At 41.6% G+C, this 14,002-nt stretch overlaps 1 protein-coding gene across 2 annotated transcripts in view; it reads left to right on the top strand.

The window, feature by feature from the left end:
- SAMD4A (sterile alpha motif domain containing 4A) overlaps positions 1-14,002 on the top strand; it is a 140,313-nt gene that overhangs the window by 89,933 nt on the left and 36,378 nt on the right. Inside the window, exon 3 of one of the 2 annotated variants that reach the window (XM_042445288.1) lies at positions 11,668-11,931. The exons of the other annotated variant lie outside the window; for it this stretch is intronic. Coding sequence (XP_042301222.1) covers positions 11,668-11,931 — 264 coding nt within the window. The remainder of the gene's footprint in view (positions 1-11,667; positions 11,932-14,002) is intronic. 2 annotated transcript variants of the gene reach the window in all.

Below are 14,002 nucleotides of genomic sequence, written 5' to 3'. Positions count from 1 at the left end.
ATATACTCCTCTATACTCACACACTGCCACTGGTTTTGATCTACTGAAGGTCAGTAATTGGGAACCCTACCATTAAATACACCTAAGAATCTCACAGCTAGGTCAGAACTATCCCAGACCTCAAAATGTCAGGGCCAAAACCTCAGAACTAGGTATTACCAATTGTGATGTGATAGGAGCCGGTGCCTTAGTGATCTCAAGCATTATTTAGCCCCATTCTTGCCAAGTTGGGTGAGTGGGATGATGAGTGCAAATGTATTTTCTTGTTGCAAGGGGTCAGTCCCTTTGTGACTTGTAGGGTCACTCTTTTTGCTTGGTGTCCCATCCAAGTACTAGCCAGGGCTCACCCTGCTTAGCTTCCAGGATCAAAAAAGCAGAAGCTGGTGCCTTTAGGATATTCAGGGCATTCCCTAGAGAGCTGAGTTCAATTGACCTAAGGGAGAATGAATTTAGGCACAAGCAAAGAGGCCACAAATGGCAAGTAATATGGGGATCCATAGTCTTCCCCCTATTCCCCTCCCAGTCTTCCAAGCTTAAAAAATATTTTATATGACATAGCTGGCTTGCACATCTGGCCTTTGTAACACCCAGGTCTGCTGAACTAGGCGGGATTATCAACTGCAATGAATGGAGGCTCTGTGTCTTTTCAAACAGCAACAAGTCGGAGAAGAAGATGACAGGTGAAACTGGGTTTTCCAGCCTGGGGAGTTTGTGTGGTTGTATTGAGCAGAAACTACTGGAGTTGGCCCAGCCAGACAAGCTTGGGATCAAAATCTTTACTGCTGAGCCCTGATTTAATCTAAAAAAAAAGCAGGCCAAATATTTCATTATTAGCTTACTATATTATATAAGAACTGTTCAGCAGTGGAACAACCTGGGAAACCTCTCATTCATTGGTGGGGGGCTGCATGGTAGGGGGCTGGACCAGATGTCTCTTGGAGGTATCTTTCAATTCTATGATTATAGTATCTATTTTATATTCCCCAATTTCTGCCCAAAACTGGGACACAAGGCAGCTTACAAATGACAATTGAAGCGACCAGTTCCAAGCATTAAATTAAAACTATGAAAATAAAATAAAATACGGTAGAGTGAACCCTTCGTATCTGCTGGGGTTTCTTTTCAGGACCCCTGTGGATACCAAAATCCATGGATGCTCAAGTCCCATTAAATCAAATGACATAGTGAGATGGTGCCATAAGATAGCAAAGTCAAGGTTTTGCTTATTGGAATTTATAGGTCCAAAACACACTGCAGAAATAATCCAGTTTGATCTTCAGCTGCCCTGGCTCAAGGCTAGTGTATCCTGGGACCTGTAGTTTTGTGAGATATTTGGCCTGCCCTGTCACAAAGCTCTGGTGCCACAATAAACTAGAATTCACAGGATTCCCTACCATTGCGCCAATGCAGTTAAAGCAGCCTCAAATTGGATTATTGCTGCAGTGTGTTTTGGACCTTATATATATTTAAAATATTTTCAAAGTGTGGATGCTTGATAAAAAAATCAATGGATAAGGAGAGCCATCTGTACAATAAAAACATATGATGCTTCTACGTTATAGTAAAAGCAAACTATAAAAGTTCAACATCCCCTTAGTAAGTTGGTTATGTAGATGCGTGGGGGACAGATACAGTGGGCCCTAGCCCACGAAAGGTAATGCCAGAGCATCCCAAGCAAAAAGCAGAAATTCATGCAGGCGGAATGGCTTTGGACCAATTTTGGATAATTCTTTCCTTCCCATTTTTGGAGTGTATGGCAGAGGACTGCCTATAGTCCACAGGCCACCGTTTGCCTACCTGTGATCTAAGCCAGCAAACTAACTTTGAAACTTTAGGCAGGTGACACGTTCCATCTTCTCAGCCACAATTTGGGAAGAAAAAAAAAGCTAACTTGCTTCATGTCAGATGGGGATAAGAAAGACCTTCTTACACATGAAGAAGATTGATTTGGGCTGTCTGACTTAGCCACAAGGCTCTCTTCTTACAAAGTACAAGTGTAAACAAGGAAGAGATAAACAAACTTGCTGCATATATTCATGTATAAGTTGGCCTCCTGTATAAGTAGAGGCCAGGCTTTGGATTTTTATGTGACCCATAGATAGGTCGAGGGTAAAACCTCAGGACATATAACAAAGGATGTGAAGAATGAAGCAGAGGTAGATGATGACAAAGAAATTACAACATTCTGATGGGCATAACTGTTTGTGTTCACTCCGAAATGGAAATGATACATGCAGGCAAAATGGCTACTGCTACATCATGACTTGCTGTAACATTTGGATAAGATTAATTCAGATGGCAAAAGAGAAAAAACATTAGCCACCAAAGGTATTGCCTTGTTTTAATCCAGTCAGCTTTCCACATTCACAAGGGTAAAATGTTCAGGACCTCTGTCAAAGTAGAAAAACCACACATATCTACCCACCGACATACTTATATTGTACTTACATTGGCCAATGGATAAGGTGACCCTAGTTTTTTGGATTGATTTTTTGACTAAATTTCTAGACTTTTATATATGAGTATATTGTTGTTGTTAATTGCCCTCAAGTCAACCCTTTTGAGGAGGAGGAGGAGGAGGAGGATAGTTTATTTATATCATGGCATAAGTTTTACATAGCACTTTCCAAATTCATACCAAAATACAGATAAAAACCTGCACATGGCATGCAATCAAAAAGCAGCAAAATATAATCTGACAACCTATCATTAAAATAACTCTAAAAGAACAGACAATAAAACAATAGACATTAATACACATTATCCATGTCCCCTATCCTCAACCGCTCTGCTCAGGTCCTGCAGATTTAGGCCCACAACCTCCCTGATCAAGTCCACCCATCTGGAATGTGGTCTTCCACTCTTTCTGTTCTCCACCTTCTCATGATGTGGCCAAAGTATGACAGTACCTCAATTTACTGTATATACTCATGTATAAGTCTAGAAATTTTAGTAAAGAAATTGACCCCCAAAACCTTAGTCCACAGGTCAGTGTAAGTACTCTACTTTAACTCTCATCAAAAAAGAAACCATCCCCTGGTGAAAGGCAAGAGCCTAATCTGTACTGGAAGGACTGACCCTTCTCTACTCTCTCATCCCTCCAGCCTTTAGGATGAGCACAAACAGTTATGTCTGCTACAATTTTGCAAGTTCTTTGACATTGCTTTCCTTTGTTTCCTCCTTTAAATCCATTGTTATATGCCACTAAGTATTATTATTATTATTATTATTATTATTATTATTATTATTATTATTATTAACCTTTATTTATGAAGCGCTGTAAATTTACACAGCGCTGTACATGCAGTCTTTTTAGTTAGACGGTTCCCTGCCCTCAGGCTTACAATCTAAAAAGACATGACACAGAAGGAGAAGGGAGTGGTGGAGGGAGAGGGTAAGAGGTCCAGCAGTTCCTCTCTACCTCCGAGGCCTGGACCAAGGCAGATGGACTTAAGGGAGGGCTGAAGTGGACTTATAGTCAAGTATATATGGTAGTCATCTTGGCTTCCAGGGAGATTTCAAGATTGATCTGTCAAAGGACCTATTTGTTTGTCTTCTTAGCCATCCACAGCATCCTTAGCACTCTTCTCCAGCACCACATCTCAAAAGAGTTGATTTTCTTTCTATGCACTAATATCCAGCTCTCACGTCCATACATGGAGATGGGGGAATAAAATGGGGTGGATGATCCTCACTTTAGTGTTCAGGGTTTGGAGTTTGTTTAGTTCTTTCATAGCTGCCCTTTCCCATTCCTAGTCTCCTTCTGATTTCTTGACTGCAGTCTCCATTCTGATCAATATTTGATCCAAAGTATGCGAACTCTTTGACTATTTCAAGAATAACTGTTTAACCTTGCTCACACTTTTTGGCAAGAGATGGTGCCTGGTTTGGTTTATCCAACTCAGCAGACAAGCTAAAGATTAAAAACATGTTTGTGATCTTGCAGGAAACATCAACTTAGAGGACAACAGTTAGCCTCTTACTCTTGAGGGGAAAAGACTTTTAATGAAAAATTTAAGCACAAGTTCCATTGTTGCAGTTTCCCAGCAAAAAAAAAAATTGGCCAGTATTAGCGAAGACAAGACTCTTCTGATAATCCATAGTATAATCTCTCATGTCATCACTCTTTCTCACTCTCTCTCAAAAAAGTACAGTAGTGTTTCCATTCCTTACAGCTAAACCTTTGATTCTAATGAACTATCTGTACAGGCAGAAACCTCTGGCACTCGATCAACCTTGCAGCAAGCAAAACCAGATATTTCTGGCTCTGAGTCAAACCAAAGTCAGGAGGTCAAATACAATACGCATTTTTGTGGGAAATTTCTGTCCTCTTCTGAGATCCAAATCATGAGGTAGTGAAACGTGTCCTACTCTGTCAGGAGTAAAGCTTGGAAACAATGGCAGGGCCATTATTGTTGTGTTATTATTATCATTAGTAATTACTTGTAATTCACACATTATTACTAATTATTAATGGCCCACCTTTTTCTCAGATTGGCAATCAGGGTGGCTCACAACAATTAAAATAGTCTAACGAAAGAACACAGCATACAAAAGTTAGAAAGCAATAAGACCATCATAAAACTAAAATGAGTTAAACATAGATTTCTTTTCATAGACAAGTGCAGACTTTTCTTTTTGGATGGGTGTTTGATGGATTGATTGTAAAAGGCCTACTGAGCCAAAAAGTGCTGGATTTCTCCACCCGTTTGTTGTACTGCTGTGTGTTAATTGTTATAACAGGTTTAGCTGGTTTTAGTTTTTTTGATCATTTAGCCCTTTTGAACTTTTGTATTTTGTGAATTTTTAACAATGTGGTGGGTTAATCTGTTGTAAGAAACTTTTGAATGAGAGCCAGCATGGTGTAGTGGGTTGAGTGTTGGTCTATGACTCTGGAGACCAGGGTTTGAAACCGCAGTCAGTATGAAACTCACTGCAGGGCGGTGGGCAAGTTATACTCCCTCAGCCTCACAGGAAGGGAAAGGCAATCCCCTTCTGAACAAATCTTGGGTAGATAAGATCAGTCCTGAGATAGGTTCACCTTAGGATCACACTAAGTGGGAAATGACTTGAGAGCACAGAACAACAACAAACAACCAGCTACTGAATCCCAAACCTGGGAGAAAGGCATGATTATCATGACCACTACCACCACCACAAAATCAGCATTTGAAGGGACCCCATAAGGCTAGGCCATTGAGTCAAATCCCTTCCCAATGCAGGAAATAATAAGCAAACAAGTAATAGCTTGCATCATAGAAGCAGTGTATTCATCACCTGAACTCTGGAGGTCCCTGGGATTTTCCTACTAAGGGTAGCTGAGCATCCCTGAGAGACAACCTGTCCAATTACTGCTCCCTTAGCACCCAACCTCAGGAAGGCCTTGGGCATTGCTTCGGCGTGCCTTATAACAAGGGAATATGTTTTATCTCCTGCATTCCCCGCAGAGTGCTAGGTTTCCATCGTGAACACAAGAAATTCTGACCAGATACATTATTGTCAGAAGAATCCCTCAAGACCAGAAAATGCCTCAAGGGGTGCAGAGTTGGCATGCAAGCAGTACTGGTATGGGAGATGTTTCAGAAAGGACAAGGAATCACTTCTGGTTGTTCTGGTTGTTGTGTTGTGCCTTCAAATTGTTTCTGACTTATGATGACCCTATCACAGGTTTGCCTTTGCCTTTCTTTGAGGCTGAGATAACGTGACTTGTCCAAGAGGTCACCCAGTGGGTTTCCATGACTAAGCAGGGATTCAGACCCTGGTCTCCAGAGTTGTAGTGCAATGCTCAAACCAGACTGGCTCCCTTTATAGTTACACCCACCAAAATTGAGGCTACGTGTTGGCTCTGCATCCCCATAGCTCATAGACATCTTGAGCACAATTATTACAAGAATGTGATCAAGGAAAGGCTGGTTTCAGATGCTGCAAAAGAAATGCCAGAAATCCCCAAGGTTACCCTGGCCATTTGGTCTGATCGATATGTCTGCCCATCTTCAGTTCTGAAGCATATCCCGCCTCCCCTGTTTTGTTGTTTGCTTTAATGTAACTTTTGGTGGTTGTGGTTTCCTTCTCTGCCTGTAAAGTAAAATTTAACATAATTGAAAGATCCTTTTGCATGAGCGGTGGGAGATCTCCTGCACACAGCTGGGGCTTCCTTGGATGTTTTAGTTGCAAAAGATCCTTCTTGCCAGAAAGGCATAAACCACGCTGTTTGCAGACTTTATCACAAGTGGCATTTGAGCCACCATTAAAGTTTGTAGTCCTCAGGTGCAATACAGCAGTTTCTATATTGGTCAGTTACATGGTGTCAGCATCTCCTCCTCTTCTCCATTCCCCTCTTGCTGTTCCAGAGCACTTTCTGCATAGGGCAGGAAGGCAGTGTTAGGGAGGAGTATAGAAGAAAGTGTGAGGGTCCATTTGCACTATTGCAGAGACGCATGAATATGCATTGGTATGCATTGAATTACCTTTACTAATGTGTTTGCGGCAGGAACAAGGTTTGTGTGATAAAGTGAATGAGATAAAGGCAATAGGGTCATCCAGTGCAGAGTAGTACAATATTTAGATCCATTGGGACTCAGGGGGAAAGGGGTTCAAACCCCCACTTAGAAGCTGATTGACCATCCTCAGGGGCTCCTTCTGTCTCAGAACTAACCTACTCCATGGGGTTTTGTGAGTATAAAATGGGATGTGCTCTGTACCAACCTTAAGTACTGTACTGGGAAGAAGGAGAAATACAAGTATATTGCACCAAACATCAGTGTACTAGCTGTGTTTGCAATTTTGTTCCATGCAGACATGACGTTCCTTTCAAATGGCTTTCTTTTTCCTCCTTAAGAATTAAAACATGCACTGAAGAGAAAAAAAAAAGACATGAGATGGTCTAAGCTCAGCAAGTTGTGTTTGGAAATGTTATTTTCCCTTTTCCTTAGCATATAACTCCCAAAACAGAGGTGGGATTCTGGAAGTTGTATCCTAAGGAAACCAAAGAGAATTCATAGTTCTGAATGTGTCCAGAGGAGGGCGACCAAAATGATGAAAGGTCTGGAAACAACAAAGACCTAGGAAGACCGGCCTAGGGAGCTGGGTATGTTTAGCCTGGAGAAGAGAAAGTTAAGAGGTGGCATGATAGTCGGGGTTAAATATTTGAAGGGAAGTCGTTTCAAGGATGGAGTAAGCTTGTTTTCTGCTGCTTCAGAGACTAGAACCTGGAGCACTGGATTAAAACTACAGGAAAAGAGATTCCACCTAAACTTTAAGAAAAACATCCTGATGATAAGAGCTGTTTGACAGTGGACTACACTACCTTGTAGTGCGATGGAGTCTCCTTCTTTAGAGGTTTTTAAACAGAGGCCGGATGGCCATCTGTGCATGGCAAAAGAGGTTGGACTGTATGGCCCATGGGGTCTCTTCCAGCTCTATGGTTTCAAGCTTTGGAAGTAAGTGCTCATGAACAGAGCGCACTTGCATGACTGTGGGCCAGCCCAGAATTTATGCCTGGTTTCTGCTTGGTGATCTGACATCTAGGAAGGCAAGCAACAGCAGGATGGGGTTGGCCCATGCAGTTGATTGTGTAGGATCACATTTCAGGGAAGCCATTCTAGGCTCCCTGCCCTGTGCTCTTGGCTCTCAAACAGGGCCACTGTAAAATGTAATTATGCTTCTTCTTGTGGGCTTGCAATGATTTGTGATGACAAATTGCGGTCTCATTCAAAAAGCCCGTTTAACATCCACCATCGTGTGTCTTATTTATAGCATGGGTTGCTCCCAGCTTTTCTGCATACCCACCCACACATAAAAAATCTTGATCTCTACAGTTCCTTTGATACCGTCTTTTAGATTTTGGGGCTTCCCCCTTGCATTTTTACATGTTTTTTCCTGACAGAAGGGCTCTCATATGGGACGGTAAAAGGGCAGTCCTCTTCCAGAATAACTATTTCATCTTCCTCCCAAGTGTTCCAGAAATATATATTTCTTAGGGAAGGTCTTTCCAATTGTCATTTTGTGGGATTTGGGGCTTTTAAAACTCAAACAACACATTATTGAGGAACAAATTCAGAAACCTGAGGTCCATTTCACACTGCACAGTTATAGTGCCATGATTTCATTTTAACTGCCATGGTTCTGTTTTGTGAAATCCCGAGTTTTGTAGTTTGGTGAGGCACTAGAAATCTTTGGCAAAGACTTCTCAATGCCCTTCCTTAAACTGCAAATTTCAGGATTCCAAGATGCAGCCATGGAAGTTGAATTGGAATGATAGTGCTATAACTTTGTACTGTGATTAAGCCCCTGGGAAATAACTCTGGGGGAACAGAAACAACAAACAAGTCATTTCTTTTCATGCCAAGAAACCCAGCTACATAGAAAATATTACCAGAATGAGATGATTGATTCTGGCTGAGAAAGAACTATGGACAGTATTTCATAACCATTTCCAACAGTGTGAAACAAACCACCCCCTCCTTATTGATGCTTGTGTGTTTTTTCCCACCTGTTTGCAAAGACTGTTGACAGCTAAGTCTGACTGGCAACTTGCCATTGTCACGCTGTCCTGTTCACTGTATGATTGGCTAAGATCACCCATATCCCCTTTTCAGGAGGCATTGACTTGGGAGTACAGTCACTCCTAATTTGTCCTCTGTAGCATCTTCACAAAGACCAAGCTCAGTGACTTAGGTACCATTTATTCTTGCGTTGTCAAAAGTAATAGGATAAACCCTTGTTATTTGCCATCAAATCAGCTTCAACTTTTGGTGGCCCTGTGAAAGAGAGTGGCTTAGTGGTTTGAGAGTTGGACTACAACTCTCGAGATAAGAGTTCAATTTCCAGCTCTTCCCATGAAACCTACTTGGGAAGTCACACACTCTCAGCTTCAGCTTCAACATCCAAACGAATCTTGCCAAGAAAACCACATGATAGATTTGCTTTAGGGTCACCATAAGTCAAAAAATGACTTGAAGGCACACAACTCTCTCTCTCTCACATACACACACGAAAGGCTATTTCAGGACAACCATGGCTTCCTAGACTTATTAGAAAAGACAATAATGCCTGTTAAAGTGGAAGGCAGTAAGAAAAGAGGAAGACCACATAAAAGGTGGATATTCAATCCAAGAAGCGAAAACTCACCAAACCCTTATTCATGAAACTTTAGATGTTACCAAGCATTAGGAAAACCTAATTAAAGTGTTGTTGTTGTTGTTGTTGTTGTTGTTGTTGTATGCCTTCAGGTTGATTTCAACTTATTGTGCCCCTAAGACAAACCTATAATGTGGTTTTCTTGGCAAGATTTGCTCAGAGGAGGTTTGTCATTGGCTTTCCCTGAGGCTGAGAGCATGTGACTTGTCCAAGGTCACCCAGTGGGTTTCATAGGCGGGGTACAGACCGCCAGAAAGAGGCGCCTCCCCGGTGCCTCTCTTTGCTCCGCAGGAACGCTGCAGCAACCAAATTGCACGGCGCTGCTGCGGAACAAAAAAGGAGCACCCGGAAGTGGTTCCTTTTTGCGGCGCTGCTGGTGGCTTGCTTTCTTATTCATGTCAAAAGCAAAACATTCTTTTCCTTCACCTTTCCCACCTCCTTCTCCCACTCCAGATGTTCCAAAGAGGCAGAGCTACAGCCTCAACTCCTTTCCATCTGCTCTTTAACCACAAAGGCATGTACGGTAGTCAACAATTCTGGAAATTTACACACAACTGTATGTCCCATCATTTAACAGCAGTACTATGTAACACATTCTATGCCAGCAAATAACAAGCAGGTGAATAACAAAGAGTCAGCAGATAACAAGCAAATAAAATAATGAGTTTAGCTCAGGACTCCAAACTATGGCAGGCAAGTTCAACGATTCAGCTCCTTACAATAAGATAGGCTGAGAATCTTATCACCCCTCATCTCTCCAATTGTTTGCATTTCTACAGCAGTTCATTTATCAAGGCCTCCCTGCCCATTGCAGGATTGTCTAAGTGATGAGGCAAAAGTACAGTTGTCAGACGAAGTAAAGGGCAGGGCTCCTTACAGTCTTAATAATTGTATAAAGACATAATGGGATCCAGTACCACCTTTGAGACTGGGAAACAGAGATTATAAGTGTAAGCTTTGTGTATGGGTGCAAGACCCTTAAAATATTGTCATAAAGCAGGTGCAAGAAGACTCCTTTTGTGTGAAAAGGAGACTTTTGAATGCTGCTTTCATGGTAATAGAAGAGGGAATTTGAGCTGGTATTGCTTATCTCCTCTGCTGAAATTCCCCCTTTTGTTCAACTGTTAAAGGTACAGGTGCCCTCTCTTGCCTCTCACTTGTGAATCCTGTGCAAAAGCAAGTAAGAGTATAAAATTAGCATGTGGACAAAGTGGTTTTCTCTCTCATAATACTGGAACCTGGAGTTGTCCACTGAAATCAAATGCTGTGAGATTGAGAATAAACAAAAGGAATGCAGTACATCTTTGCACATTACATAGTTAAATTGTGGACAGTAGTGATGGTTGCCAATATGGGTGACTTAAAAGAGGATTGGACTAATTCATGAAAGCAAGGGCCATTAGTGGCTACTAGTCTTGATGGCTATATGCCAGCTGCAGCTTTCAAAGACCATGCTGTATTATCCTGGCCATGTGGCTACCGTTCTCTGTTGACTTATCCAAGAACCAGTTGTGGCAGTACTTTTCCAGAAAGGGAGAGCGCATGTTGGAAGCGGGCAGTGATCCAAAGTTTCTTAATGTTGGAGCCAGGAAGGATGTCTTTAGCCATTTCCCCTTCTGCTTCTGAGTAGGAAAAATAACATATGAGTTGCCATTTATCCTATGCCAGTCTCTGGACTCTTCCTAAACATTGATAGACAAAGAAATCCCACAGGTCACTTTGCCCCTCTACTGTACTGCTGAGTAAAAATTAAGGTGTGGGTGCAGGGAAGGCAAAATGAGGTTATTATGCCCCTAGAAAAACATTTTCTCCCCCTGTGAATTTTTCATTCATTCCCCAATTTCTAACATTTAATTAAGCCTTTAGAAATGCTCTTTAGGTGTCCAAAGAAAAGGGGCAGAAAATGGGAATGTGAAAACAGCAAATACAAGAATTTGAGGTGTCACCAACTTTTGGTGTTGACAAAAGTGTATGCCTAGTTAAACTTTGTTACAAAAGCTTGCAGGTACCTAGCAGTATAGCAAGCTTTTGGATTTCATAGAAATCTCTAAAAGGCGAAATTAACATTTGGAGTGCAAAAGGTGTGGAATAAGCCATTGACGTGACTATTGTGGTTGTAATCCAGAGACATGCATGCATCTCAAACGTTTTTAACACCTAGTTGACCCATCCTGCCACATGTCAATTCCAAACAGAGGTTTTGGCTACACAATTGCAGCAGTTTGATACCAGCTTAACCGCCATGGGTTGCATCCTGTGAAATCCTAGAATTTATAGTGTGGTGAGACACTTGGGAATTCTCAGCCAGAGAGCTCTCATTTTCGGCCAGATAATGCTAAATTCCGCACCAAACTACAAATCCCAAGTTTCACAGGGTGCAGCCCATGGCTGGTAAAGTGGTGTCAAAGTGTTACAATTATGAGCATCAAAGAGATGAGGCACATAGAAATATTGATCTGCTAAGCTTTTGGGAAAGAGGGTGCAAGAAAATACCTTGTTTTTAATTTTGTTCCCACCTTTTTGTTTCAGTTCTCTCGAGCCAGACCCACCACAGCCCTTTGAAACGGTCTGTATCCCTTACCCCGCCCATGACTGTGCCCAACCAACCTCTAGGACACGGATGGATGTCTCATGAGGATTTGCGAGCTAGAGGACCACCAGGCCTCCCTTCCGACCATGCCCCCCTGTCTCCTCAAAGCAGTGTAGCCTCTTCGGGAAGTGGTGGGAGTGAACACTTAGAAGATCAGACTTCTGCTCGTAACACATTCCAGGAGGAAGGGAGTGGTATGAAAGGTGAGTGGAAAGATGTGCCAAGGTTTCCGTCCCTCTTCCTCTTCTTCCGGCTTGTTCACTAGTACACACGTCTTATACATGCATAGTTTTCCCTACAGAAGTGGCTGGACATTTTGAATGGTGCAGAATATCTGCATTTAGTTTAATGGTTGTAGAATCAGAGCTGCACATGAGATACCACTGTGTGTTGTGCTTGCAGACGTACTTCAATGTACATCTTCAGTTGCCAATTTGGTGCTATGTCCACATTCAGTTCAAGGTCACAGAGTTGTATATTATAATAATAATAATAATAATAATTATTATTATTATTATTATTATTATTTTTATTTATATCCCGCCTTTCCAATTGCATGATCAAGGCGGCTTACAAGACAAGAAACAATAAAATACAGGTAAAGCATCACAATATAAAAAGTTTAAAAACATCATTACTAGGGGTAGGAACGGGAATCTATACAAATCACAATTCACTAGGGGCAAGAAAAAGACAATATATTGCACTAATCCGGGGTCGAAAAACAGAGAACAAGGAGCAGAGAAAAAACATTATTACCTAAGATGAAAAAGCCAACTGGAATAGATGCGTTTTTAATTGTTTCTTAAAAGAAACTAAAGATGCAGAGGAACGGCATTATATAGTGCCATGGCACATGCAAATGCACATTATTGGCTGCTGTGCGTCTGCCTGACCTTGCTGAAATTGATGTATGGGACTCCTTTGATTGTGCATTTCATTGCACAGCATTACCATGCACTACAAGGGACACAACACATTGGTACACAACTCCACACATGGAGATATACTATCCAAACCTAACATAGTCTCATTTTAGAATGTATTGTACCAAAAAAAAAAAATTAGCACTTGCTTCTTTGTATTGTAGGATATTGTAGTAGAAGTTTTAGTTTTAATAGGAAAAAGAGGGATAAGTCTATCAAGAGCAATTAGTCCTTGGTTGCAACTGCACTGCAGAATGCTATAGAATTCTGGGCTTTGTAGTTTTGTGAGGTATTTAGCCTTCTCTGTCAGAAAGCTGAAGTGCCAAGACAAACTACAAATCCCAGTATACTATAGCACTGAGCCATGGCTGTTAAAGTGGTGTCAAACTGTGTTATTTCTGCAGTTCAGATGCAGCTCTCATCAGAGTTCAGCTTTGAAAGATCTGTCCATGAACTTCTTATTGGGGCGTAATATTCTACACTTTGGTTAACTGTATAAAATTTGGACAAATACCTGGAACTGATTGAGCTCCCCACTGACCCACATGCCGTAACTTTTGTGTTCAATTCCCATCTATTGCCTCCCTTGAAACAGCACTAACTTTTCTAGTCTGAGTGACATGACCATTCTTTCTGCTTTACAAAAGATCTGGCTTTTTAAGATGGGATTTATATTTTAGCACTGTTTAAACAGCCTTCAGGCAATCCTTAAGAAACTAGATTTGTTGTGTGAAACTAGATCTTACTGAGTTAGGGAGAGCATGCAAGGACCAAAATTCAAGAGAGAGAGGTTGCAATTTGATGTCCATATGGAGAGGTGTGGTGCAGATCTAGCCATGGATAGCCACTGATTTGCATGTTATGCAGTCATCATCTTGAGAAGTGTTTCCTTTTTGTTGAGTGGATTACCCAGGGACTGGCATGGAGGGAGGATGTGTGAGGGTGGAAATAGCAACAAGGCAGAGGGAGAGGAATATATACATTTTGTAGCCTGTATCTTTCATAAAATGGGCAGAACTAGAAAAGGATCAAGTGAACTTAGAGCCCAAATTTCCCCTCCAAACCTCTGAGATTCCACAAAGGAAAAAAGACCCAAAGCCATGTTGGTCTGCCCAGGCTTTTGGTTAAAGACTGCACCAGAAAGAATAATATCCTTTAAGGACAGGTACCTAAAGAGAACTGTACTTGATATTTCTCAACTGGCGATGGAAAATGTGCACCCACATGTGGCTCCCAGGACCATTTTTGTGGCTCCTAGGGGGGGTTGTTCCAAAATGCCCATAATTGGTATCTATGGCATAAATGGCGTTTTGACATATTTGGAGTCCCCCAGGACTCAAAACTAAAT

Source organism: Sceloporus undulatus, chromosome 1 (assembly GCF_019175285.1).
Source record: "Sceloporus undulatus isolate JIND9_A2432 ecotype Alabama chromosome 1, SceUnd_v1.1, whole genome shotgun sequence".
Taxonomy (NCBI): domain Eukaryota; kingdom Metazoa; phylum Chordata; class Lepidosauria; order Squamata; family Phrynosomatidae; genus Sceloporus; species Sceloporus undulatus.
Note: the sequence above shows the minus strand (reverse complement) of the source record. Positions and strands in the feature narration are given on the sequence as shown.